Source organism: Delphinapterus leucas, chromosome 15 (assembly GCF_059928025.1).
Source record: "Delphinapterus leucas isolate spDelLeu-1000000601 "Yukka" chromosome 15, BTC_Dleu_Yukka2, whole genome shotgun sequence".
In the NCBI taxonomy this organism is placed as follows: Eukaryota; Metazoa; Chordata; class Mammalia; order Artiodactyla; family Monodontidae; genus Delphinapterus; species Delphinapterus leucas.
Genome location: NC_143143.1, coordinates 889,652 through 916,899, shown reverse-complemented (window position 1 = coordinate 916,899; position 27,248 = coordinate 889,652). Strand labels below are relative to the sequence as shown.

General features: G+C 66.2%; 1 protein-coding gene across 9 annotated transcripts; it reads left to right on the top strand.

The window, feature by feature from the left end:
* The first annotated feature begins 1,986 nt into the window (after positions 1-1,986).
* MICALL2 (MICAL like 2) lies at positions 1,987-27,248 on the top strand. Of its 9 annotated transcripts, none has more exons than XM_089895503.1 (18): positions 1,987-2,312; positions 9,905-9,953; positions 12,099-12,240; positions 13,044-13,201; positions 13,863-14,938; positions 16,518-16,786; positions 17,262-17,381; positions 17,664-17,757; positions 18,600-18,754; positions 19,182-19,346; positions 19,891-19,955; positions 20,043-20,166; positions 20,279-20,369; positions 20,478-20,551; positions 21,098-21,212; positions 21,568-21,614; positions 21,967-22,068; positions 22,473-27,248. In XM_089895503.1, the coding sequence occupies exons 1-17, from the start codon at positions 2,170-2,172 to the stop codon at positions 22,059-22,061; spliced, it is 2,982 nt and encodes a 993-aa protein (XP_089751629.1). In that variant the 5' UTR covers positions 1,987-2,169; the 3' UTR covers positions 22,062-22,068; positions 22,473-27,248. The 9 variants fall into 9 exon arrangements, 8 of the variants coding, with proteins under 8 accessions (XP_089751629.1, XP_089751632.1, XP_089751631.1 ...); XM_089895506.1 differs by lacking the exon at positions 22,473-27,248 and having other exon boundaries at positions 13,863-13,975; positions 14,165-14,938; positions 21,967-22,176; XM_089895505.1 differs by lacking the exon at positions 22,473-27,248 and having other exon boundaries at positions 13,863-14,041; positions 14,165-14,938; positions 21,967-22,176.

Sequence of the window (27,248 nt, the reverse complement as noted above, 5' to 3'; positions counted from 1 at the left end):
TGCAGGTGGCAAGCCAGAGGCAGAGCCATGGTTAGAAGATTCCTGTAGAAACCCAGGCTCACAGCAGCTGGTGGCTGTGGAGGTGGTGGCAGTGGTCAGCTTCCTGCAGGATGGGATGTGGGCAGTGAGAGGACAGGGGCCAAGGAGCTTGCCCAGGCTTGTGGCCCCAGCAGCTGGCAGGACGTCATGGGCCGGCTGTGGGTGGGGCTGGTGGGAGGTCTGGGAGGACCAGGAGTGGCTGAGTGCAGGAGGCAAGAGGGGTGGAGGTTCTGAGGCCAGCAGGGCAGGGCAGGCCAGGGAGCAGCTGGAGATGTGATAAGGGGCCCGGACGACTTCATTCAGAGCGCTGCAGAGGCCAAGCAAGGAAGGGCTTGTCCAACTGGCTCTCTAGAAAGATCCCTTGGCTGCTGGGGAGGGGTGGACTCTGGTGGTCAGGGGGCAGGAGGGAGCCGAGGGAGACTGGCCAGTGGCCAGGAGCAAGATGTTGGTGGCCGCAGTGGGGAGAAGTGGGCAGGCTGGGGGTGTCCTGGATCGGGGGGCCCTGGAGAGGAGCAGGGCCAGCAGAGGATGTGCTATGTGTGAGGTGGTGATGGGGACACCACCACGAATGCCGCCTCCCAAGTCACTGTCCCCAGAGGTGGCCACGTGGTGGCCAGTGGGGGCAAGCGTGCAGCTTAAACTCCTCAGAATCAGAGCTCTGGCCACCTCGTCCTCTTCACTCTGAGCCCCCCGCCCTGTCTGCCTCTCGTCCAGCCCTGTGACCACCGACCCACCCCCCTTCTTGACCTTGGCCTTACCCGACCTCACCCGCTTTTCCAGTTCTCCTAAATGCTGCCCTGGGGGTCAGGAAAACCCACTTGGCTCCTGGTTCTGGGACTAGCCACCAGTCCAACTGAACTGACAGGACATTGCCCTTTGTCCTCTAGCTGGGAAACCCCAGCAGGTCAGGGCAGCATCCACAGCCAGTGACAGTCCCAGGTCACAGCGGCTCCCTGTCTAGCACCTGCTTGCCCCCTGTGACAGGGAGCTCGCCACCACAGGGTCCAGCTGCAGGAAAGAGCTGGCTCTGGACTGGAAGACTGTCTCCGCTCCTGCAAGTGGGCACAGAAGCCACCCTGTCCCCCTGCCAGGCCTATCTCAGGAAAACACCTTCCCTCCTGCCAGGCCCTGTCTGGACAAGCCCTGGGCCTGCGGCCGGGTGGGCGGGGTCACTTCACTTGTCTGGTGTCAGTGTTTCTGGCTGTCTGTCCCCATGCCCACAGACAGGTTTCCCTGAGAATGTGGAGGGGAGCAGCCCAATAACTGAGGTCCCCACAAGAGGTACTTTTCTGTAATGACTTGGGTCACAGATGCTCAAAGTGGAAAACTGGGAAACAGATCAGGACACCAAGAACCCCCGAGGGGTCTCAGGCCCAAGGAGCAGCCCGTGCGCACAGGCCGCAGGCGGGGAGGCTCCTGGAGGGAGTTGCCCCACCCGCAGGGCCACCTCGGGCACCATGCCCCTTCCCCAGCCTCCGCCGCCTCTTCCGTGAATCCGGGAGATTCACATGCCCGCCGGCAAGAGAGGGCGGATGGGAAAGTCCTTTCAAAGCCCAGAAATGCGACGGGCGTTCCTGCTGCGCTTCGGGCGGGGGTGGGGGCCGCGCTGCACCTCGGGCAGATCTCAGTTTCCCCGTCTGTAAAGTGGCCTTGACCGCACTGCTCCAGGAGGGTGGGGTGGCGGAGGCTTTGAAAAGAAAGACAGTCTTGAAGCCTCCCGCGGACCCCTGGGAGGGAGGGAGGCGAGTGGCGGGCGGGGCCTTGGGCGTGGTCTATAGGGGCGGGGCCTTGTGGTGGCCTGGTGGGGCCTGGGCCGGCCCTGGCTCGGGAGCGGGGCCTTTCCGGGGCGGAGCCTGGCCAGGAGGAGTGGGACCTGATGGGGCGGGGCCTTGTGTGGCGGGGGCGTGGCAGGGAGGAGCGGCGCCTGGAGGGCGGGGCCTTGTGGTGGCGGAGGCGCGGCCTTGCCGGGGGCAGGGGCTGGCGGGCTGACTGCCGCCGCGCTCACGCCGGCTCGTAGTCCTCCCGGCGCTCTGGGGCGGGCTGCTCGTCTGCCCCGGGCTCGGGCCGGGCCGCAGCCCCCGGGAGCGCTTTCGGAGCCTCGGCGCCGGCCGGGCGGACGCCGCTGCCCTCATGGCGGCCATCACAGCGCTGCAGCAGTGGTGCCGGCAGCAGTGCGAGGGCTACCGGGACGTGAGCATCACCAACATGACCACGTCGTTCCGCGACGGCCTGGCCTTCTGCGCCATCCTGCACCGCCACCGGCCCGACCTCATGTGAGTGCGCCCGCTCCCCGCGCGCCGGCCTCCGGCGGGGAAACTGAGGCCAGGCTGCTCGGACGGGAGGCGGGGCAATGGGCCGCGGTCAGAGCTCCCGGCCCGGGGCCTGGTGGGACGCTCCGGGGCCGAGCGGAGCCGGACCCTGCAGGCACGCCCGCCCCGTGGCCCCTGCAGGGTCTCAGTTTGCCCGGCCACCAAGTGGAGCTGGGCCGGAGCCAGGACGTCCGGCCGCCCCCGCTGGCTTAGTCAGTCCATGACTCAGGCCAGCGTCCTGGGCTCCGGCCACAGCCAGCCCTCCCCGTCGGTCTCCCTGGGAAAGGGCCAGCATATTCTGGGCCCTCTGAGATCCCCACTGTCCTGGGACCTACCTACCAGATCAGGGGCTGGGGGACACTCGGGTCTTACTGTGTGGTACTTACTGGCCGTCCCCCAGCCTGTTCCGGCACCTTTAGGAATGCAGCCCAGGGTCACTGTGGGGGAGGGGCCAATGCAGAGCAGGAAGTTTGAGACACCCACCCCCCAGGTCCCCTTGGCCGGGCCTCCTTACCCTAGGGTGATGGGGCATCAGATGGGAGCTTTGGGAGGTGGGGAGGGGAGGGGGCTAGGTCGTCTCCCCCCAGGAGGGTCTAGGGGTCAAGGCTGGGAGGTTGGCCCTGCCTTGTTGCCAGATCTTGTCCCCGCCCTGGACCCGCTCCGTCTGTTATTCACTCAGCAGACGCTCTTTGGCCGGGACTGGGACCCGGCTTGCTGGGGCAGCTCTGTGCTGTGAGGCCCTGGCCCCCCTGCCTCGTGAGAATTCACAATGAGTAAAGCTGCCAGGGAGGGTGCCTGGGCTGGGCGGATGGACGCTCAGGAAGGGTGTCCTTGGAAGACGCCTCCTGGAAAAAGCATGCTGTTTGTTAAATGTTAAAAGTGTTCTGCTGAGAAGCCATGGCTGGAACCAGGGGCAGGTGGAGCGTGTTTGCCAGGGAGGGCTCTGGCTGGGAGCAGTCAGAGGCAGCACCTTCTCAATGCTGCCCTTGGGCCTCTTGCTGTACAGACGGGGAAACTGAGGCCCAGAGAGGAGACAGCCTTGTTCAGGACACAGAGCATGTCAGGCAGAACCAGGGCTGGCACATGGGGCTCCTCCCCTGCACCCAGATGTCCGCTGTACCCCCAGGGATTGTCCCCAAGCACCGCCCTCTATGCGGAAGCTAGTCTTAAGAAAGAGGCCTGCAGGGTTTTCCTCCTCCCGCCTGGGGTTGTGAAATGCATCTGTGGAGCCACGTGGGGAGCCCTCTCTGCTCCCTGCCTCGGATTTGCCTTAGCTGCCCTCAGAGCCAGATATCGGGGCAGCATGCGCTTACCCTCTGAACACCCGAAGCTGAGCTTTGATTGTGGGGGGCCGGGGCGCGTGGTCATGGAGACTGGGAGACGGACTGGCAGTGGAGCCTGGGGCAGGCAGGGTCCCCGGGAGGCTGGCTGGTGGCTGACCCCAGGCAGCCCGCACCGGGTCAGCAGGAGAAGTCTGCCGTTGGCGGGAAGGAGGGTGCCGCCTTCTGCCAGGCCAGCAACCTCAGGACGCCGCGTGGGTGTAAATGGAGATTTGGGGCCTTTCCGAGCCCCGGGAGCTTCCATCTGTTCCCAGCTGTGCTGGGGTTAGAGGCGTGTGTGTGTGTGTGTGTGTGTGTGTGTGTGTGTGTGTGTGTGCACCTGTCCCAGCACGCACTGCCCGCGGGTGATGACAGGCGTGCACATGTGGGTGTGTCCACGTGTTGGCACAAGCTGGTGTCTTACAGCAGTTCACATAACCATTATTGAGCGCCTGCTGTATGCGCAGCACTGTGGCCTTGGCCCCTGCCTCGGGGAGGGACGCTTTGGGAACAGAGACAGACAGCAAACAGATAAAGGAACGGAAGCTCAGGCAGCTCCAGAGGGTGGGGAAGGCTGGGCAGGGAGGACGCGGGAGGAGGCGGCCGCACCCTCGCACTCGGCGGTGAGGTATCGCACTCACTGCTGGCTTGGTCATTGGTCACCTGCCCCCACTGGACTTTCGGCTCCAGAGGGTGGGGACGTCTGTCTGCTTTGTTCACTGCTGTGTCCCCGGTGCCTGGACGACGTCTGGCACGTGACAAGCGCTCGGAGGTCTGTGGATGAGGGAGGTCCGCTTGGGGCCCAGCATGTATGGCCCTTGCTGCCAGGTGAGGGCTCTGCAGGTGCCTGGGAGCAGCAGGCAAGGGGAGGAGGAGGCCACGGGGGCGGAGATGGAGGCACGTGGCCACAGTCAGGGAAGGCCACCAGAGGCTGGGAGGGACAAGGAACACAGTCTGCCCCTGAGCTTCCACAGGGAGCTTGGCCCTGCTCACACCTTGATGTCAGACTTCTGGTCTCCAGGCTGGGAGGGACAGAATAAATGTCTGTTATTCTAAGGCGCCCAGTTTGCGGAGAGCCAGTCAGGCTCCCATACGTGGCGGGGCCCAGAAGGGGCTCCACAGATACTGGCTGATCGAATCCCGTGCGTGTGGGCCCATGTGTGTCACGGGCCTGTGTCTATGCCTTAGATACCCCTCCGCCACCTCTGGTCCCGGCGATGCCTCTGGGCAAGTTGGTGGCTGGGGGAGGGGTGGTCGCACCCGAGAAGCCCTGAGCCACCCCACCGGCCCCCAGTGCTGCGCGAGGGGGGAGGAAACACGCAGGAACCTCGTGGGGTGGCCGTGCTCCCGGGGGAGCCCCCGAGCTCAGACCCGGTGACACTCACCCCCACCCCCCCCATCCTGTGAAGACCCTCCAGCAGCAGGAAAGTGGACATCCTGTCTCCCTGTCTCCTAGCTTTGCCACCAGGAAGTCCTTCCCTTTCTCTGCTCCTGTGAGCCTGTTTCCTCCTGGCCCCCAGTGGAGGGGAGCGGCCGTGAAAGGAGGAGCTGGGCGCTGAGCCCGCCGGGTGGGAGCTCCAGCTGCCTGGCTGTCCTCCTGCTGGCTCTGTCCACCGGGATCTGCGAGTTTACCTGCGCCCTGCAGTGGTCGCCCCCCCTGCCCCACACCACCAGGGACATGGACAGGTGTGCGGGTTTCAGGCTCACCCAGGGATCCGCCCGGCCCATCCCCGCCCCTGGCCGGCCCGCCAGGCCCACCCCAGAGCTGTAGGTGCCCACCCCAGAGCTGTAGGTGCCCACCCCATAGCTGTAGGTTTCTCAGATGGGCCTGGAGGTGCCCGCCCGCCCGCAGGGTCTGTTTCCCCAGTGACACCACATCCGCCTGAGCAGCCCAGCAGCCAGGTGAGAGCAGGAACTGCTCAAAACAAACACAGCCTTCCTGCTCCCGGCAGTAAACCTGTGGGGCTGGAGTGTTCCTTCCCCTCTAGCCAGACCAGGAGGGACTGAAGCTCCAGGAGGCCGGGAGGGCGGGAGGAGGGTGGGCAGGCCAGACGCCAGGGCCAGGGCCGCAGCCCTTCCCAGAGGCAGGGGCTGGGCTTCCTTCTCCAGGGCCGTTGGGGCGGGAGGGGTGCTGGAGCCCGGCCCTCTGTGGGAGCCGCGGAGGGGTCGGGGCTTAGGAAGTGGGTTCTGTGTAAACTCACTGGGCCTCCCCCACTCCTCAGTCCCGTGGGGGGTGACCTGACCTTTCCCTGCAGCTCTGGGGCCCCCGCCAGGCTGGGCCACAAGTTGAGGGTGGCTCCCTGGCTGCTCTTGGAGACGCACCCGTCGTGGGGTGTCAGGAGACTCACCCCCAGAGGCCCGCACCCAGAAGCTGCTTTCTGGGCCAGAGCAGAGGGGGCTGGGCCCCGGGTACAGGCTGGCCTTCCCCCGACGCTGGCTTCGTGGTCAGCAGGAAGCCGCCTGGGGACAGAGGCCTCTGTTCTTGGCCTGAGGGCCTGTGGCTGCGAAGGGGCTCGGGCCCAGCACCCCCATGACTACCCCTTAGGCCACTGCAGCAGTCCCAGGCTGACCCCTCCTGGCTGGGCCCTGGGGTCGGGGTCGGGGTCTGCGCCAGCCTGAGGAAGGCCTACAGCAGGGGGGACCTTTCCTCCCCGCCTCGCCTCGGGCACCTCCTCCGTCCACTCCTCCCTGGCTCTGTCCTCCCTCTCCCCTGGCCTCTTGCAGGGTGTCTGCCTTGGTGTCTCTGTCCCTGAGCCCCGCCTCCCCCCCCCCCCGCCCCCGCACTTCTGCCCTTTGGGCTCTCCTGTCTCATCTCTGGGCACTTTGGTACCCATGTCTCCCTCCATCTGTATTTCAGCCTCTCTGTCTGTCTGTCTGTCTCTCACCTTCTCTGCTCCCCTTCCCGGTGGGATTAACTCCAGATGTGCTGGGGATGCCTGGAAAAGAGGCTGGGCTTCTGTCATCTCCCCCCGCACCCCACTCCGCCCCCAGTCCCAGCACCCACCCCCATGTAGTTGCATTTAGTTCCAGGAAATAAACAGCGTGAGGTCAGCTCTCCAGGAATTTGGAAGGGGGTACACATTCCCAAGAGCCCCCGAGGCGTTGGGGGCAGGAGGAGGTCAGCAGCCCTGGTCAGCTGTGGCCGGCGGGAAGCAGGCCGGGAGGGGCCGTGCGTGCCTCGGGCTCTCTCAGCCAGGCCCGGCGCCGGCCAGGGCAGGGCGCACAGACCCAGTGAGCTCATTCATTAGGCTGGTGCCGAAAAAGTAAACAAATGCCCCCGAAGGCCCCCCGCTCAGCAAGCCCTGGGCAAACTACCTCATCGGCAGCACTCACAGAGTGCCAGCTGTGTGCCTGGCCCCAGGCAGGTACCTTGGGGCCGGAGCAGAGCACACCTGATGTTTATTTATTTATTTTTATTTTTGGCCACACCAAGCGGCTTGTGGGATCTTAGTTCCCCGACCAGGGATCGAACCCGTGCCCCCTGCAGTGGAAGCACGGAGTTTTAACCACTGGACCACCAGGGAATTCCAAGAATATCCCTGATTTTAAATACAGGAGTTCACCTGAAAAAATGATCTACCTGGGGCAGGTGCCCTGGGTCCCCGCCCGCCGGTGCGCAGGTTCTCGGATGAAGGTGCTGACGCAGTTTGATCCCGCAAGGCCTTAAACGCAAGCCGGCCACCTCCCTGAGGTCAGCCTGAGGTGTCAGCCCGCGAGGCCTGCTGATCACGGTCCTGCAAACGGGCAGCTGAGACGACAGAAGGAGTCTTCCACCCATTCCGTCCAGGAGCCCAGGGCGGGTGTCAGCAGGGCTGCTTCCTTCTGGGGCCTCCGCCCTGGGTGTGCAGACGCTGTCTGCTCCCCAGGCCTCTGCCTCGTCCTCTCTCTCTGCACATCTCTGCGTCCACATTTCCCCTGTGTGTGAGGACACCAGTCATTTTGGATTAGGGCCCACTTTAACTTGATTCTGTAAAGTCCCTGTTTCCAAATAAGGTCACGTCCTGAGGTTGTGGGGGTTAGGACTCCATCGGGCCTCTTTTGGGGGACACTTCAGCCCATCCCACCGGGGGGTCGCCTGCTGGCGGAAACCTGGTCCTGTGGACTTCCTGACGGGGACGGGCGGGCCCCTCCTTGGCGCTCTCAGAAGGGATTTGCGAGGCAGCTCTGACCCCTCGCCCGTCTCTGCTGGCCTCAGAGCTCTGGCCCGCAGCTCTCAGGGACCAAGTTGATGCTGGCGGAACCCCCTGCCAAGGGGACGTGAGCTCAGGCCTCGGGAGATGGGCAGGGCCGCTCTGGGCACAGGGAGCAGTGAGCCAAGGCCCCGGGGAGCTCAGGCTGGGAGGGGCGTGGTAGTCCTGGGACTGGCCAGGGTAGTCCGGCCCAGCCATGGCGCCTTGCGGGTCCTGGGAGGCAGCTTGGCTTTGGTGCTGAGGGTGGTGTTCCTTGAACTTGAGTGGAAGGGCAGTTCTGCACCCTCTGGCCATCGTGCCTTTGACCCTGCTCAGGGGGGCTGGCACTGCGTCGTGGGTGCCCCAATTTACGCTGAGCCCTGAGACCCTCACTCTGGGTCTGCAGGCGGAGAGGGCGCTGGGGGCAGCTGGCTGCCCCAGATCGCTAGACGGAGCCCTTGCGGCCCCCTGGGGGACCGAGGCCAACGCGGGGGGCAGAGGGCTTCCTTCTCCTTCTTGTTTGGAGACAAAACAGACCTTGTTATCCTGCCCTCCAGCGCCAGGCATCTTGCTGAGGACACGGCCGTTTCGGTCAGTGACCCTGGGCAGGTCTGGAGAAGAGATTGAGCTTTCAAAGGGGTGGTGGGGGGAGGGAGGGAGAGGCGCTCCCGAGACCCCAGTCGCTGAGGATAGAGGGGCCTGCACGGCTGAGAGCCCCCGGGGCGGCGGACGGAGCCCAGCCACTCCACGTGCCCATGGCCGTCCCTGGATGTCGGGCTGCCACGCCCACCCGCCCACTCTTCCGGTCATTTGTCCCCCGCAGACGGGTCTGTCCGCTGTCCTGTCCCGGGCACAAAGCACCCTCTGTTCTCCTGGGGTGGTCTCACATCTGGAACACGTTACCTGGGAGGTGGTCCAGGCGGAAACTGGGAGGTTTCCCAAAGAGCCGGGCAGGTTGATGGACAGCAGCTGGAGGCCGATGGGGCCCCTGAGGCGGGAGGTGGGCAAACCGCAGCCCCTGTCCTCCTCCCACCCCCAATGTGTGGCCAAGGGGCAGCCGCTGCCCCAGCCTCAGTTTGCTCATCTGTGTAATAGGCCTCCCGGGGGTGTCGCAGGGTCAGGGAGGTGGGGTCAGTGCACGGTCAGGGCTGGGAGCCAGGCCATCCTAGGCCAGGTGGCCGCAAGGTCTCCCCTCCCCCCTCTGCCTGCCACCTGCCCGGCCTTGAGCCAGCGCCCTCGAATTCACCATGAGAAGCTGTGGTCACCCTCTTAAGACGGGGACCTTGAGGCCTCAAGAGAAGAGGGGGCCCGCCTGGGTCAGACAGGACGGCCGGGATGAGTTGGGATGCGGCCCCCCTGCCCCGCCCCCAGCTCTCTCCTGTGCCACGAGGCTTCCGGAACAAGCCAGTTGACCCCAAAGCGGCAAGGCTGCCGCCCAGCATATGAACAGACAGACAGATCTGTATTTAACCGCCCACCCGATAGGCGTTGGGCCGCGTAGCCGAACGTCCCGCGCTGGGCCGGCCGCCTGCTGGGGTCTGGCTGTGTTTTCCGGTCAGAGCGTCCTCCCGGGTGTGCTGTGCGGGGCGTGTGTGTGGAGTGCCGGGACCAGCCTGGAGCTGGCGCTGGGCTTCTCCTCCTTTCGGAACGATCGCTGTGCTCCTGGCCTCTCCGGGGAGGCCTACCATTCTGGCCGGGCCTGGGGCCCCTGCACCCCTATGGTCAAGTGTGTGTGGGAGGCACCGGGGGCTCTAATATTCTCAGCCTTGAGGGTCTGCCCCCTCGGGAGGACGGCTGGGCACCTGGTGGGCACGTTCGACCCCCAAACGCCGTTGGGGTCCAGGTCTCGGGAGGTGCTGGACGGCACCCCCGGGCCCAGAGCAGGGCCAGAACCTGAGGCCTGGTGCCCAGCCCTACCCTCCTCTTGGTCGTTGTGTGACCTCGTACCTTCACTGCTCCACCCCTGGCCTCGGTTTCCCCCTTTGGGCAAGATGACCTCTGAGGCCCTTGTGGCCCCTCCCTTCTTGGACCCTGAGCTACTTTGAACACTTGTATTTAAATTTTCCAGAAACTTCGATGCCCTCAGGAAGGAAAACATTTACGAGAACAACAAACTGGTGAGTGCCTTCTCAGCCCGGTTTGCGCCGTCCCCAGCCCGTGTCCCAGGGACCCGAGTGGGCACAACCTCCCCCGGGGTAGCCATGGAGTCACTGCTGCCCACAGGGGGGCAGGGGGAGGCCGGGCACTCGCCGCTGGGCTCTACAGCCTGTCCCGAGCTGGGCAATCCCAGCTCCCCAGAACAGCCCCAGATCTCGTAGCCAGGCCTCCTGGTCCCTCTTTTTCTCGGTGGGGAGGGGAGAGGAGGGCCGGACCCTCCTTCCCACCCAAGGCAGAGCAGGCTCAGAGGTGGCTCTGCGGCAGGGCCCCCGGGTGGGTCCTGGGATGGACCCGCTCTCAGGATGGCTGGGTTCAAGTCCTAGCCGGCCTCAGCTTCCCTGCTGCAAAATGAGCTCCATGACCCCACGGGGCTGATGCCCAGAAACTTGGCCCATGTTCTCTGCGCTTCCGTTGTGGTCCCTGCTGGGGTGCAGCCGTGAGCAGGATGCCCACCCCCGTCAGGTCTGCGAGTCTGGGGGCAGCACCCGCCGCGCTGGCGAGTGGAAGTTAAATTTAACTCAACTGAGATGAAATAAAATGACACATTCGCGTTTCAGGCACTCGCTAGCCACGCGTGGATGGCTCCGAGTAGGATGTGTCCACTGTGACAGGGTCGTCGGACCACGCTGAGCACGGCTAGCGTGTGGGCAGGAACGGGAGCCGCAGGGAAGAGGTGGGGTGGGGGCGTGGTGAGGGGCAGGGACTCTGGGTGAAGACAAGGAGAGGGGGCTGCAGGGGTGAAGCCTCTGGGGCTGGAGGGCACCAAGCTTGTGGGTGCGGCAGGAGCAGAGGGGCGGGTGGCTGGGGTGGAGGCTGGGACAGAGGGTGGATGGGTGGCGGGGAGGCTGGGACAGAGAGAGGAGGCTGGGGTGTGGGGGGACTTGGCTTCTTCTCTGAAGGCTGCTGTGCTATAGGAGCGCTCCGGTTCCACAGGCTCTGTGCAGAGAGCAGGGTGGGGTTAGGGGGCCGGCGCTGGCGGCCGGAGTGGCCAGCTTCTGGGTATATTGGGTTGGCCGAGAAGTTCGTTCAGGTTTTACTATAAGATCCTACAGAAAAACCCGAACGAACTTTTTGGCCAAGTCGATATTTTGAAGGAGTCAGAGGCAATAGGAGGGCTTTGATCCTAGCGTGGCGGGGTGGTCACTGCTGGGGCCTGCGGGTCTGGGAGCCCAGGGGCCTCGTCTTAGAGGCACAAAGATTGAGGTGGGGGTTGTGGTAGTTTAGGGGAGGGCTAGAGTGTGAAGGCAGGAGCCCTGCTGGGCTGGCAGGGCAGGGGAGGGGAGGGAGGGGATGCGGGAGGGAGGGAGGAGAGGAGGGGAGGGAGGAGGGGAGGAGGGAGGGGAGGGAGGGGAGGGAGGAGGGGGGAGGGAGGGAGAGGAGGGGGGAGGAGGGAGGGGAGGGAGAGGAGGGGAGGGGGGAGGGAGGGAGGGGAGGGAGAGGAGGGGAGGGGGGAGGAGCCTCCACAGGCCACTGCAGAGTCGGGGCAGAGGAATCAGCTGTGGCAGGGGTGGGGAAGAAGCAGCAGCAGAGATCTGCATCCTCCCCCAGGGCGGGGAGCCCACCCCTACCCCCACCCCCACCCCCTGCCCAGTGAGTGTCCCTTGCTGGGCTTTGTCTCCTAGGACACAGGTGTCCCCCCTGGGCTGGGGAAGGCTCCTCCCATGGAGAAAGCTGCCCCCTGACCTGTAAGGTCGGTGTCGGCCAGGGCCGTACAGATTTACGGGTGTGGGGGCCATTGAGGGGGTCTCCACGGTGACCTGGGGCCGAAGTCCCAGAGCAAATAGCCCGAGCTGGGCAAGGCCCCCTCAGGACCGGGCCGTGGCCTCAGCTGCTGTTACCGAGGACCCACCGGGATGGGCCCCAGAGCTCCTTCAATCCTGTGATTGGGCTGTACTCTCCGTGGTACAGACGGGTAAACCGAGGCCAGGGAGGCCATGCGGGCCGAGCAGAACTCGAACCTTGAACCCAGACCTTTCTGGGCTCCAAGTGGCTCTGTTGCCTCGGGCCTCTCCCACCTTCCCTCCGGGGGTGGGGTGGGAGCTGGTGGCCTGGCTGAGGCGGGGGAGGGGCCTCCCAGCCCACCCCGCTGACCACGCCCCCCCCAGGCCTTCCGTGTGGCTGAGGAGCAGCTGGGCATCCCGGCCTTGCTGGACGCCGAGGACATGGTGGCCCTGAAGGTGCCCGACCGGCTGAGCATCCTGACCTACGTGTCCCAGTACTACAACTACTTCCACGGGCGCTCCCCCAGTGAGTGCCTGCATGGCCCTCCCTCTTGGGTCCGCGCCCGGCCCCCCAGCCCGCACCAGCACTGCCCTGGTTGCCAGGTGCCGCCACCTCCTCCACGTCCTGCTGCAAGTGAAAAGCTGCAAGTGAAAAGCGGGGTCCAGGCCCCCAGGCCTCCCATTGCCCCCGCTGGAGCAGGCTCAGCCGTCCGCCTCCCTGTCCACCGGGCAGACAGCCAGCTCCACGCCTTTCCCTCTCTGTGCGCACAGCTCTTGCCTCGGGCGGCGTGGCTGACCCGTGTGGGCTCCCAGGCCCTGCCGCAGAGGCCCCCACGTGGTGCTGACGGTCAGCTGGCCCTGGCGGGGTGTGGCTGAGAGCAGGCCGGGCAGGGGAGGGGCCGGCCTGGCTTCATCATTCCAGCCACTTTGTGTACCAGCAGCTGAGGGCCAGCCCCCCGCCCCGGCCCAACACGCCTCACCCGGGCTTAGAAATCCCCGGAATCGCTCTGGGCACACGGCCAGCCTGCCTTAGAGCCCTACTTGGTGGAGAAACAGAAAGTGCCTTTTCCCTGACCTCAGATCAGGGCTCTCTGAGGGGAGGGGAGGAGGTGGGGCAGGCCAGGCCCCTGCCGGGAATGGATGCTCACTGGGGCTACCCCTCCCCCCTCCCCGGCCCCCAGAGAGCAGGGGCCGCCCATCCCCACCCCCTGCTCCAGGTCCCAGGCTGGGCACTGGCGCCTCCAGGGAACCTGGACCAGGGGTGGCCCCAGAGTCCTTCAGAGCCAGCATGCGGGGCCGGGGCCCCTGACCCTGTATGTCTCGTGCCAGTTGGGGGCATGGCCGGCGTGAAGAGGCCCCTGTCGGACACCAGTGAGGAACCGTCTGGAAAGAAGGCCCCGTCCCAACCTGCCAGGCCTTCGCCCACCCCAGCCCGGGGGCAGCCGCTGTCCCCGGTCAGCACAAACCCCACCGTCCAGCGGAAGGCTGTAAGCACCCTGGCCCGCCCTCCCTCTGGTTCTTGGGTTTTCCACCAGCTTCTACTGAGTGGGGCTCTTGGGCCTGAGTGTGTCCCTAACCCACAGTGCCCAGGGTGGGGTGGGGTCCCCTCGGGTCCCAGACACGGCCTCAGCTGCCCCCTGGACTGGCTCCCCAAGTGGTGGTCAGGATATGATCCCCGTTGTACAGACAGGTAAACCGAGGCCAGGGAGGCCCCGAAGGCCAAGTAGGGCCCCGAGCGGGTGTCTTGCCTAGGCCACCCCCCACCCCGTAGGGCCAGGAGAGCATGTGGGCATGTCTTTCACTCCCAGGCCAGCCCTGGAAAGTGAGGTACGGTTGCCCCACTTTTCAGAGGTGGAGATGGGACAGGGTGATGACTTGGGGCGGGGCACTGGGGATTGGGTAGGATTTCTGCACCTTGGGGTGGGAATAGGAGGTGCCAGAATCTGTCTCCTGGCCTCTGGAGACCCCCAAAGTCAGCCCCCAGCCCCCTGCCCTTGGGCCAGGCTGGAGACCCTGCACGCAGAGTCCGGCGGCCTGGGCACGGGCCGCCTCTGGGACCAACACTCTCCCGTCTGTACGGTGGAATCTCTGACGGGGCGGCTGTGAGGAGGGAAGGTGGGGCAGGCCTGTCAATGGCTCCCCCGGCAGGGCCAGGCTGCGGTTGGCTCTGTCAGCAGCACCTGTGGCGTCTGCGGGAAGCACGTGCACCTTGTACAGCGGCACTTGGCAGATGGGAGGCTGTACCACCGGAGCTGCTTCAGGTGGGCCCGTGTGCGTGCTGATGGGACGAGCAGCCCTGATGGCCCCGGGGGAGCCTGGGAGAAGAGGTGTGCGTTGAGTGAGCTGCCACCCGCACGAGGGCACCCGGGATCCACGTGTGCCTGCCCTGGGGAGGCGGGAGGGAACACGCCTGTGGCTGGAGCCCCCTCCGGTTTCCCCGCCTACCCCAGGTGTAAGCAGGGCTCCTACACGCTGCACTCGGGGGCCCACAAGGCCACAGCAGAGCCCGGCGTCTTCGTCTGCTCTGACCACCACCCTGGAACCGCCTCTGCTGGCCCCACGTTGCCGGGCTCGGCCCCCAGGCGGCCTGGAGCCCTGTCCATGGACTCCAAGACCCCTGGCTCCCCGAAGAAGGCCCAGGAGGCGAGCGGGCAGAGAGACGCAGGGCCAAAGGCCAGGCCGCCCGCGTGGGAGCCCGCGGTGGGCAGCCCGACTGCCAAAGTTTACCCTCCGGCTGCAGCTGACCCTCCGGCCACCGCCTGCTCCCACGTCCACGCGGGGAGCCCAGCCGGGGCCAGGCTCTCGGTGGGCCCCGTGGGTGGCAAGGCCAGCACTCGCGTGACCAACAGCTCTCCGACGGGGTGGTCGTCGCCGGCAGGCAGCCCTCGTTCCGCCGTGACCCCGAGTGCCCGGGACTCTCACCCGGCCACACCACAAGGCCGGGTAACCCCCCGAGGGGCAGCCCCTCAGACCAAGCTCAGCTCAGGGCCAGCGTCTCCGGTCCCAGCGAGCGCCCCGGCCTGGACCCCATCGTCCTCCAGGACGCAGCAGGCCCGGGAGAGGTTCTTCCAGACGCCTGGAGCTGCCCCCTGCGCTGGCCCGGCTGGCGGGGCCCCAGCTGCGGCGGACGCTCCTTCCAGGGACGGCAGCAGGGAACAGGTGCTGAGCCTCCTCCGCAAGGCCCTCCACGAGCTGGGGGCAGCTGGCACTCAGGCGCCCGGCAGGTGGGTGGAGAAGGAGGGGCAGGGGGTGCGAGCCCGGAGGCCAGAGGGGCTGGGGCGGCTGGGGAGGGCTTCTGGGCTCTGGCCCTGCGGGGCTGTGTGACGGCGGGGCTGCTTGTGCCCTGCCACAGTGTCCTCATCTGGGAAATGTGGCGACGTAGACAAGGGAGCAGAGTGCCAGGTGGCCGGCAGGACGGGGACGCGGCTGTACACTGTAGAGCCGGTCTGACTTGCTTGGGGGCACGGGTGCAGTGACGCTGCCGCCCGGGGCCTGGCCACACCCAGTCCTATGTGAGGACACATTTCACAGATGAGGAAACTGAGGCCGGGGGTGGTCCGAGCCCCCCAGGTGGGGCTGCCCAGGGCCTCGTGCCTTCTGCACAATGGACACGGAGCTGATGGGGTGACGGGGTGAAGGCGGGTCGCCGTGCTGCTGTCCTGGGGCTGCTGGACACAGCACCGAGCCTGGGTGGCTGGAACAGCGGACCTTGTTCCTTCACAGAGCTGGAGGCCCAAAGTCGGAGCTCCAGGTGTGGGCAGGGCCACTCCCTCTGCAGGCCCGCGGGGGCTCCCTTTGCCTCTTCCAGCTCCTGAGGGCGCCCGCGGCCCTTGACTCGCGTCTCCTCTGTCTTCACGGCCTCCTCTCTGTGCGTCTGTCCTCTCCTTTTCGTGCTTGTTTTCGGTGTCAGGGCCTCCCTAGTCCAGGATGACCTCGTCCTAACTTGATTTTACCTGCCAAGAGCCTGCTTCCAAATCAGGTCACACCCTGAGCTTCCGGGGGGTGGGAATCTGGGGGGACACCATTGGCCCTGCTACAGTCGCCCAGCAAGCCTCCACACCGGGCTGGCGACAGGGCTGCGCCCGCTGCCTCGGCTAGGAGCTGCTGATGCTGTGACCCCCCGGGCCAGCGGGTGGTGCCAGGGGCTCCCAGGGAGGGCACAGGGTGGGGGACAGCGGGCCCGCCTGCCACCCCAGCGCTGAGGGCTGTCCGAGGCTGTCGGGAGTGAGGGTGTGTAAGGACTCTGCCGGGAGTGCTCCCTGGGGCGCATCTGGCCCAGCTACCCCTGGGAGCCCAGCCCCTCCTGGGAGCCCAGCCTGGGATGGGGGAGGAGCAGGGGGAGAGAACTTGGTCGCATAAGGGGCCCGGGGCACCTGGAGGAGCTGCCCTGGCTCGCGGAGGTGCCCGGGGGCCCTGTCGACAGCCTTACTTCCGGCACGTGTGCACGTGGGGGGACGCAGTGTGGCCGTGTGCGGGCCTCCTGGATGTGGCTCAGGATGGAGCTCGGCCTCCATGCTGAAGGCCCAGCTGCTCCTGGGCAGGCGGGTGGGTGGAGGAGGGAGGCCCCGGGGGGCAGATCCCACGGCAGCGCCCTAGGCGCGGTGGGTCTGGGGGGGTGTTAATGTCAGCCGATACTGGGCTTGAACAGGAGGGTGACGTCTGCCTACAACCCGCCTCATCTCTCGGGAGGGGAGGGTGGGCACTGGGGAGCAGCTGCCAGCGGAGGCCGAGGGGCTTCTGCCTGGGGGTCGTGGGGGGGCTTCCGGATGCAGCCATGCCCGACACCTGCGCCCTCACCCACAGGCCCTCCCTCGCCACCGGCCCTGCGCCCAACTCCCATCCCAGGTCCGAAGGGCCAGGAGCAAGTCCAGCAGCCACGCGTCCACAGTCGGCGTCTCCGCAGGCCCTTAGCGCCGCTGCGAGGACCGTGCCGCCGGCCCCCCGGAGTGCAGGCAGCATCTCGCTGGTGTCCGCGCCGCCCCAGGCGGGCAGGAAAGCCTCGGCTGCACCCTCAGGGGCCGTCGGGGCGGGTGCTGGCTCCAGGCTGAAGCCGGAGGCCCCGCGGGCCGAGGGTAAGGGCCCCCACGTCACGGGCGGAGCTGGGGTCACTGCACCCAGGCTGTCGCCATGCGTTGCGGCCGCTCTGCTCCCCGGCCTGCGGTTTGCTGTCGCACAGTCTGGCTCCCGGGGTCCCGCCTGGGGATGCGTCACCCTGTGTCACCATCACCCGCCTGCCGGATGCCCCGTGGCCCGGCCCCTGCCGCGCTGCTGTTCCCTGGTGACGGCGCCCGGTAGGGGTGGGGCCGGTGCCCATGCGTGCTGCCCTCCCGCTTTGCCGCACTCTGTGGAGTCCCCCCTCTCCTGCGGCGTTTGCCGCCGCTGTCCATGTGCGTCCGTCGTCACTGCCCTGTCCTGGCGACGGTGGCCCTGTGCTCTGAAGGCCCTGAAGCCCCCCTGACTGCCCTGGCCTTGGGCCCTGGGCTGTTTTGGACACTTTCTGCGGAACTACAGAGTTGGTCCTTTCTGGGTGCTGGGGCTGTCTCTTAGGGGCACCCGTGGTATCACTGAGCTGGCAGCACGCAGCACGCAAAGCATTCTTCCCACTCTTTCCCGTGGCTGAGCCTCCAGCCTGGAGGCCACTCTCCCCTGTGCCAAGGAGGCCTGCAGGTCATCACCGCCCCACACACAGCCGGTCTGCATCCCTGGGGCTCACCGCCATACCCTTGCCTGTTTGGCAGCAGGGGAAGTTGGGGCCCAGAGAGGGGCAGTGAATTGAATCTCCCAGGCACACACAGCACAGGGTGGAGTCCTGTCCCCAGCTCAGCCAGTGGCTCCTTCCCGGGAGCCAGGTTGGCCACAGGGGTACCTGAGGGTGGGATGGCAGCAGGAAGAAGGGGTGGGGGAGGTGCAGCCTTTCCCAGCAGACCACCCTCCCTCACCCCCACCCAGGCCCGAGTGCCAGCCCCCAGGAGGGCCAGGAGGACGGGCCGGCAGGATGGAGGGCCCGCCTGAAGCCCGTGGAGAAGAAAAGCCCCGCTGAGAGGTGAGCGGTGGGTGGTCTGCTGGGCGCTGGACCTATGCCCGTGCCGTGGGTTTGTACACACAGGAGCCTATGTCCGGGGCAAGCACAGGGCCTGGCACACAGTAGGCGCTTCACACGTGCTTGCAGGTGAGTGACAGCACACACACACACCCACCAACTGACATCCACAGCAGGGCTGTGTGCACATCTCGCCGTGCGTGTCAGCTGTAGAAGCAGAAACCAGCTCCTGCCGGCCTGAGTGGCCCAGGCCAAGCGCCCTCGTGTAACTGGACTTGCAAGTCAGGGAGGGTCCATCAGGACCCTCGGTATCCTCGCTCTGAACCAGTCTGGAGGCCCTGGGGAATGCGAGCACGTTCACTGGTGTGCACCCACCAGGCCTGACCCTGGTGCTGGGCTGGGACCCCCATTCGCTGTGGGGAGGGGACAGCCCCCCCAGAAAGCTCAGTTAGGATGGAGAGGGAGAGAAGGCCACTGCAGCCTTCCGTGGATGAGGTCACAGCCGCTGGGGTCACACAGGTGACTGAGCCCATGTTGGTCCGGGTCCGCTGTGCGTGGCGGCTGCCCTGTGTGTGCCCCGCGGGGGTCCGTCACGCATGCTCGGGGTCCCAGGTAGGGGTGGGGCCGGTGCCCATGTGTGCATCGGCTGTGGGTACCTGAACATATGCTCACACCTGTGATGTAGGTGCATCTGTCAACATGCACCTGTGCTCCAGGAGGTGGGAGAGTCAGGGACGTGAGCCACGAGGCCCCTCCTTCGGGCCGGCATGCGTCCCCCAGGCTTGTCTGCACCGGGGTGCTGGGCAGCCTGTCCCCCCTCCCCTGACCTCTTGCCTTCCATTCAGGGCTCTGGAGCTGAAGGAGCCTCAGGTCCTGGGAGAGCCGAGGGCGGGTCATGCACCCCAGAAGGTCTCTGGGAGCTCCGAGGGGGGTGTCCGCATCACCCTGACCCCTGTGCGAGCGGACAGGACACCAGGCCCGGCCGGGTCTAGCCTCCTAGGTAATGCCAGACAGAAGCCCCCTGGCCGTCTCCAGCCAGACAGCCCGGGTCTAGGTGGTCCTCTCCTTGGGGGCAGTGGCCCTGCTTGGCCAGGGGAGCTGGTGGTCCTGGCGGGTGGGTATGTATGTGTAATGCGTGTGTGCATGCCTGTGCACGTGCGTGACTGTGCGTGTCTGTTCTTAGCACTCAGCCGTCCTTGCACAGGTCACCAACCTACTGGGCTCGTTTCCCCATGTGCTGTTGAGGGTCAGGATTCTGCCCCTTCCCCCGCCCGTGGACCTGACCCCTCCCGTCGGGCAGGATGTGGCTGTGAGGGCTGACCCCCATGTTGGTGCCCCTCTGGGGGGGCCCAGCTCAGGGAAGCAGTGGGGGGAGGGCGCCGGGCCTGCTGACCTGACATGTGACTCTGTCCCCCACCCGTGGGCAGCTGCATCCCCCTCCCCCTTCCAGTCCCCATCCCGCCGCAGGAAGCTGGCGGTCCCTGCCAGCCTAGACGTTTCTGGCAGCTGGCTTCAGCCGGAGCCCTCGGGGAAGGAAGCCCCTGCCTGGAGCCGGAAGAAGGAGGAGAAAGCCCCTCCCCAGGGTGAACCAGGTCAGCCCAGGCACGCCGCCCGGTTCCTCCTTGGGGTGCAGATGAAGGGGGCTCCTCTAGGAGGATGTGCCCGGCGGGGATTTGGAGGATATATAGGAGCCCACGGAGCCTAGAATGGAGGGAGGACGAGCCTGGGGGCGACCTGGCGGAGGCTGCGCCCCGGGCCCTTTCAGGGTAGGGACAGTGGACCAAGTAGAGGCCTCACCTGCCGCCTGGTGCCGGAGTCCGCAGGCGCTCGGCGACGATGGAGCATTTGCTCCGGGCAGCTGGTGGGAAGGGTGTCCGATGCTGCTGACCTGGAGGAGGGCAGGGGCCCAGGTGGACACAGGGACTTCGGGGACGGGGCCTGGGTCTGTCTGTGAGCTCTCGCCCTTTGGACAGCAGCCGGGGCTGCCCAGGGGCCTGCTGGGTGCAGCAGGGAAGCCGGGGTGCAGGGGGTGTCCCGGGAGGATGGGGCTGGGTGGGTGGTCGGGCCCCCTTCCAGACCACGCCTGGGTCATGTTGGGCCTGGTGCCTGAAGAGGCCTGTCCTGCCCCTTCTCCAGGGAGGCCCTCGGGCCCGGCCGGCATCCCTGTTCCGCCTGGCGAGTCAGTGCCCTCCCCGGTCAGGGTGAGTAGGCTAGGGTGCAGGTGGGTGAGGGGCTCAGCCCCGGGGGGCCCCCCGCCCCCACCCCCCTCACCACGCCCTCATCCCCAGCTGCACCCTGACTACGTGCCCCAGGAGGAGATCCAGCGGCAGGTGCAGGACATCGAGAGGCAGCTGGATGCCCTGGAGCTCCGGGGTGTGGAGCTGGAGAAGCGCCTGCGTGCGGCCAAGGAGGGTGAGCCCCGGGCGGACCCTCTCCGCAAACCCCTCTGCCGGCTCCACCCTGGGGCCGGGCCCCGCCCCCGCGCAGGCCCGCCCGCCCCTTGCCCAGCAGCCCCTCTCCGCAGGCGCCTCTGAGGACGCCCTCATGGTGGCCTGGCTCCGGCTCGTCCACGAGAAGCAGCTCCTGCTGAGGCTGGAGTCTGAGCTGACGCACAGGTGAGTGGTTCCCCTGAGGCCTCCGGAAGGTGCTCCTCCCCGCATGGGCCTGTCCGGCGCGGGGAGGCCAGTGGCCGGGCCGGGCTCACATCCGTGTCACCGCGGCAGGGCCAGGGACCAGCGCCTGGAGGAGCAGCAGCTGGACATCGAGGGGGAGCTGCGCCGGCTGATGGCCAAGCCGGGTGCGTCCCCCGCACCCAGCGTGGAGCCCAGGCCAGCGGAGGTGGGAGGGAGTGTGAGGGGGGCTCAGTCCCAGGAGGCGGGTACGGGTGCGGCTTTCCAAGTCCCTCTCACGGGTGGCTGCCAGGAGGAGGCGATCATGGCACACTCTCTCGAGCCGCGGTGGAGTTTCAGCTCCTCCACTTCCTGGCTGTGTGTCCTTGGCTGAGTCACTCAACCTCTCTGTGCTTGGGTTTCATCCCTGCAAAGTGGGGGCAGTTCTAGCGCCGCCTCCTTCAGCTGTTGTGAGGACTGAGTTAATGTGTGCAGGGGGTGGGTAGTGAGTGCCCAGTCTCTGATACGGCTGTTCATTTACTCATTCATTCATTCACTCATTTATTCATACATTCACTTATTCATTCAACCGGCGTTGCCAAGAGCCCACCATAGGCCCCAAGACCCCACCCCCTCTTCCAGTGGAGGAGCCTGACCCTTGGGGAGTGGGGTCACTTTGTCCCTGAGCAGCGTGGGGACAGCAGGGCTCCGGCTGATGCCAGCTGTCCCTGCAGAGGCTCTGAAGTCCCCCCAGGACCGGCAGCGGGAGCAGGACCTGCTGAACCAGTACGTGAACACCGTCAATGACCGCAGTGACATCATCGACCTCTTGGATGAGGACCGGCTCAGGTGAGGGTGGAGCCCAGGGGAGGGCAGGGCCTTGGGGCCCAGGGGAGGGCGGAGCCCATCGGGAGGGGGATTCCCGCCACGTAAACCTTGCAGGTGGGGCCAGAGGCCGAGGGCAGGCCCTGCCCTGCAGCCTGTATTCGAGTTTCTCCCCCGATGAGGCCTCTTGTGCACCCAGGCCCCTCCTGTCCCCAGGCCACTGCTGAGGGGCTGGGCCCCGAGGGGCCAGGCACCTGCCCTGGGAGGGGAGAGGGTGGTGCCAGTGTGTGGCTTATGGGCGGGTGAGAGGGCAGGTGCCCCGGTGTTGGGTGGGCTCAGGCCCACCGCGGGCGTGGTCCTCACGGCCGTTCTCTTTCAGGGAGCAGCAGGAGGACGAGATCCTGCAGAACATGATCCGGAAGATGGGTGACTGGGTGGCGTGGGAGGTCGGGGCTGGGCTGGACCCCGGGGGAGTTGGGCCTCCTGTAGGAGTGGGTGCTGGGACCCACATGGCAGGCTCACCCTAGGGGAGTGAGTTCCCCATCGCTTGAGGGATCCAAGAAGCACGGATGGCCCTGTGGTCGGGGTGAGGGGACTGCTTTGCTCTCCAGCCGTGCCCAGCCCAGTGGACACTCTAAGGGCAGGCGCACGGTGGTTCCCCCGGGGAGGGCAGAGGGTTGGGCTCTGCTGGGGCCTGGGAGGCTCTGTGGGTGGCAGGGAAGGCCGCAGGGCACTGGCCACCAGGTGGGCGAGTGACCCATCTGTGTCTGTCCCCCAGACCTGCAGAGGAGTGGTGGGGAGCAGAGGAAGAAGCCCAGGTTCCGCTTGTCCAGCATCTGGTCCCCGAAGAGCAGAAGCAGGACCCCCGAGTAGCTGCCTGGTGGGGCTCCAGGACCCTCACGCGGGTGGGGTAGGAACGTGGGTGGTGGGACCTGCACCGCCCTCTCTGTGGGGTCTGAGCAGCCTCAATAAAGAAACTGACCATGTGGCCTGGGTTCCCTCTCCCATGTGGTCACGTGCTCCTGGGCAGCCCAGGGGTCTTGGCCATGTTCCATTTCTGCACCAGCGTGGATGTGCCCATGGCCTTGAGAAGACGCTGACCCTCTGGGCTTGGCTCGGGCCCTCTGACACGGGCATTTTAGCCGTTCCTGACCTGGCTGCATGGACAGGCTGGACATGAGCCTTACAGGAACTGGGACAGGGCGGGTCTGTGGAAGCTGCAGTCGGTGCTGGCCCTACCCCCATGTGGGGATCGCAGTCAAGATCTGTGACTTTGACCTTTAGGACGGAGGCCAGCTGGACCCTGGGACCGAGTTCCTGGCATCCAGCAAGGGAATGGGGCCCACCGCCCTTCCCGACTTCTGGTGGGGGCCCACAGCCGTGCAGGGAAGGACTGAGGGAGCAGAGTCTCCTTGCGGCCCAGCCCTGAGTCCTCAGCAGCGCTGCCCCCCACCCTCGGGAGACCTGCAGAGTAACCTCCCCTCCGGGCGCCAGCTTCCTCACCTGTGTACGGCGGCTGTAGCTGTGTCTTCCTGTGCTGTCTGCACTGCAGAGCCCTTCATGGTGGTCCCGTTGGACCCTCAGCGATGGCGAAGTGCCAGTCCTCCCCACCGGGTGCCAGGCCGGGTCCTGACCTGTGGGTCCTGCTAGGGACAGAGCTGGGAGGTCCTGGCCGAGTGTGTTGGGCCCCAGGACCTCTCACTACTCCTGCTTTCTTTACTGGGTGTTGGAGGGGCTCAGGTGGGGATTTTTGGAACTTGAGGTCAGGATGTGATCTGGGGCAAGGAGGGCAGCTGCCTGGCGTGGAGATGGATTCACAGTCATGTCTGTGCTGCTCGGCTGTGTGGCCTTGGGCTAGGGCCCTGCCCTCTCTGAGCCTTTGGTGACCGGTGGGTTGCTTGTTGCCTGTGAGGTTGATGGGGTCACGTGGCTGTGTCTGGACCAGCAGTGATGGTGGAGGAGCTCAGAAACTGTCTGCTGCCCTCCATCACAGTGAGCCCCCCCCGGAGGGTGGGGTGATAGAGGGAGATGGGTGGCCCTGCGTGGTCAGTGGGGCCTGGACCGTGCAGGGACTTGGCCAGGTGGGGCAGCTTGGCTTCCTTCCTCAGGCGGTTCTGAGCAGAGGCCCTGGTGGGACTTGCGTGTTAGGAGGAGGGCTGTGGAGGGCGGCCTGGACCAGCCTGCCTGACCCTTTAGCTGAGACCCCGGCGCCCCCTACGCTGCCCTTCCAGGCATGCCCCACCTGGGACCTGCGGCAATGTGGCCTCTTCACCACCAGGGGGCAGCAGAGGGCCACTAAGGAAAGGAGCTCCATTTTACTGATAAGGAAACTGAGGCTCAGAGAGGCAAGGCAACCCCCTTGGAGCCACACAGCAAGTTAGCTGTGGCCTGGGACTGGAGCATGAGGCCGCCTCCAGCACTCCCAGGGCTGCGCCCTCCACGTGGTCCTGGGAGCCCGGGTGGGCTGGGGTGTGCGAGGCATCTTTAAGACAGGGCAGGGAGGATTCCACCGACCGTGTATTATCCAGCTCATTAGGCTGTGGGCAACTGGGGCTGGTCCTGCTGGGGACACACATGCTGCCCTCCATCACGGCTGCTCCCTGGGACCCCAGAGGCCGTCCCGGGGGTGCTGGGTGGGCTTAGGGTAGCAGAGCCCCTTCCGGTGGTCACGTCCCCAGGCCCCAAGCCGCCAGCAGGGTGTCCTTGCTGTCCACCGGGGGCCCAGTGCCTTCACGCCCCGTACAACCCGGTCACGGCAGGACAAGCACGGAGGTGTCCTCAGGGGCAGGGAAGTTACCAGGTCGTGCAACGTCCATTCAGCCAGGGGGCAGGGCAGGAGGGACCCTGGGACCACCCTTGAGGATACAGGTGGGGCCTGGCTTCACTGCTGCCCCCCAACTTGGAAGAGAATCAGCCAGTGCTCACCCACCCCAGGGACCCTGACAACTGCAAGGGGGTCCACACCCCAGAGGGGTGCCGGGCACGGCAGGGCACAGCACCGAGTGGGGGCCCAGCCGGACGCAAGCCCCTGTCTGCTGAGTGGTTCCTGGGGCTTTGAGATCCCGCCTGTGCGCACAGGTGGTGCTTAATACGTATCAGGGCCTTTCCCCAGACATGGCCCAGCGGAACCATGTTCCCATCCGTGGACGGGGTCCGGGGCGGGGAGGTGGGTCAGGGAGGGCCGTTCCCTGGGCAGCGCCCCTCACGCCCACACACACCCCGCAGCCCCGAGGGCCTGGGGCCTGAACTGAAGGACGTTCAGGGCAGAGGCGACCCTCGGACTAAGACCTGGCTGTGTGGAGGGTCTGGGCCGTTGGGAACTCAGGGTGGGGGGTGACCCAGCAGGGGCTCCTGGCTGCCCCGGGGAAGCTGGCCGGCTTCCCGCCGTCCCTCCACCCTGGCCTCCCACTGCTGCCTCTGCTCTGCGGCCCGCCGCGGTCCAGGAAGACGTGCCGCAGGCCCTGCCCTCGCAGCTCCTCCGCCTGGAACCCCGCCGTCCACAAGCCTGGCTCCTTAGACAGGCCTGTCCTCGGAGACGCTCCCCTGAGCCCCGGATGGCCCGTCGCCCGGGCCGCTTGCAGCACTTGGAGGTCACCTTCGGAATTTTGGGGTTTTGTCTTCGGAGACGGATACTCCACGTCCCCCAGTCAGGGAGCTGGGCTGTGTCCCCAGCTCGCGGGACGGGGCCTGGCACGCGGTGGAGCTCAGCACACTGTCCGGTGAGTGACTGAGTGAATGAATGAAAACTGCATCTCAAGCTGTGACGCTGGACCACTCGGCTGGCCTTTCCGGCCTCGAGTTTTCTCATCTGGGAAGGGGAATAGTGATGCTGCTGGGTGTCCATAGACCCCGGGGACAGAGCCTGCCTGAACCCCGGGCCGGGCGCAGACCTGCTGTGGTTGGGGCCCACTGGGGCTGGAGAAGTACGTGGGCTCAGGTGGGCAGAGCGCCCACGGGGTGTGGGAGGGCACACAGCAGGCCCCTCCCACCCCGCTTGGACCTGAGAGAGACGGGAAGGATGCAGGAAGGGGTTCAAGAGCTCCGGGGCTTTCTGGGACATCTCAAAGCTGGTGGCCCTGCCTCCCAGGCCCAGAGGGAGGTTGGCCCGCGGGATGCCGCGACCCCGTCCCCGGCCTCAGTTTCCACCTGCTGTCAACCCCGCACCTGTGCAGGGGTCTGCACAGCCTGTGGGCCCCCACCCCCAGAGCGTCAGAGAGAGGGGCTCCCTTAGGCGACCCCCATCTGACACGGCCCCTGGCCAGGAGCAGGGGATTAGCGGGCACATGAGGCCCCAGCGGCTGTAAGTAATTGTGAGACCCCGGGGGGTGTCCCCACCTGCCTCCTTCACCCCTGCATCCCCCACTGGCTGGTCCCAGCCTCCCCCCTCAGCCAGGGCCTGGGGGGAGGCCAGGGGGTGTGCACAGGTTAGTAGTCTCGGTCTGTGACAACTGAGGCTGGCCTGGCCCTTCCCATGGATGGCACCTGAGCTCCCTGTGCCCACACCCCAGCCAACTCCCCTCCTTTCCCAGAGGAAAGTGTTGAGGCCCAGAGAGGGCAAGGGCCTTCCCTGGGTCACACAGCACAAAGGACAGATGCAGGAGGAGGAGGGGACAGCAGGGCTGTCCTTGGCTGGGCAGAGCTGGCAGAGGGGGGCCACCGGGATGGGGACGCAGGGGTTGGCCCCCCGGGAAGCAGGGGCATGGGCGGGGCCTGGGTTTTGGTGTCATTGGCCTCCGTCTGGGAGGTGCGGGGAGCAGAGCCTGGACTCCCCCAGCGAGGGCCCCCTCCCGTTTGGGAGCTCCCCAGGGGAGGAGCCCCGTTTGGCTGAGCGCGGGCGGGAGCCACAGTCGCCCCACAAACAGAAGCTCTGTGTGGTCTTATGTCTTCACATCCCAGCATCTCTCGGGGTCCCGGAAAGAAAGGGCTGCCCAGGTCTCTACGTGACACATCGAGGAGTGACCCGGCTTCCTCCCACCCACCAGGTCCCTCCTGGGCCACTGACCCCAGGGCTGGCTGTGCCTTCATAGCCGAATCACAGAGGGCGCCCAGGGGTCGAGCTGGGCCTGCTCAGGGGAGGGGCCTCCCCAGGGCCCGCAGGCCTCCCCGTTCGCTTCCCACTGGGGGCCTGTCCTGCCCTGGGAGGGACCTCCCTGCCCGTGGTGGACGCGGGGTAGGCCCAGGGGCGTGCACACAAGTGGTTGGGGGCTCATGAAGCCCCAAAGGGGGCGTTGGGGCCGTGCGATCAGGTCACGGCATTCTGGAGCCCGTGTACCCGGAGCTGTGCAGTGGGTGGTGGACGTGAGCTCGGGGTGGTTGCATACCCTCGGCCCAGCAGGCCCCCAACCCCCTGGGAGGGGTACAGCCAGAGGACAGGGCTCCCAGCCCCTCCTCCTACCAGGCTTGCGCTGCAGACCCCGCCGTTCTGCGCGCTGCCTCTGCAAACTGGGACCTCCCCCCACCCCCCAGGGTGCTTCGGCTCCCATCCACCCCCAAGTCAGGAGCTCTGATTTCTGGGCTCCCCCTACCCTGGGCCTCCACCCCCTACCTCCCCCCTTAGCAGCGGCCTGTGCCCAGGTGGCCGGGGCAGGTCCTGAGAGCCCCTCTGCGGGTCCACCTAGGTGCCTCCCCAAGCCCTCCCGTCCCAGGCCGGAGTTCCAGGCTCTGCGCTAACGAGGTCTCTCAGGTGGGCCCAGGAGATGCCGATGAAGGCGATGGCGTGAACGCCCAGCCCGTTACGCTGTTAATAACGAGCATTCCCCGCACCTTCGCCTGCAGCTGACACTTCGCAGAGTCCGCGAGGATGTAAAATCCAATCGAAACACAGACTTGAGGACATCTTATCTCATCACAAATTGAAATTATATCAGATTCCTCGTTCCTTAAATTAAAAAGTTAAAACCTTTTCGTTTGCTCTCGCACTTGTTGTGTAAAACTTAATCAGTGGTTTTGACAATATTTCCATATGGGCCATTTCTATTCTCATTTATTGATGAGGGAGAACTTTCTGGAAAGAGGTGATAGGACGGGTGCGCGGAGGCGTCAGGCTCTGGGGCCAGCGCC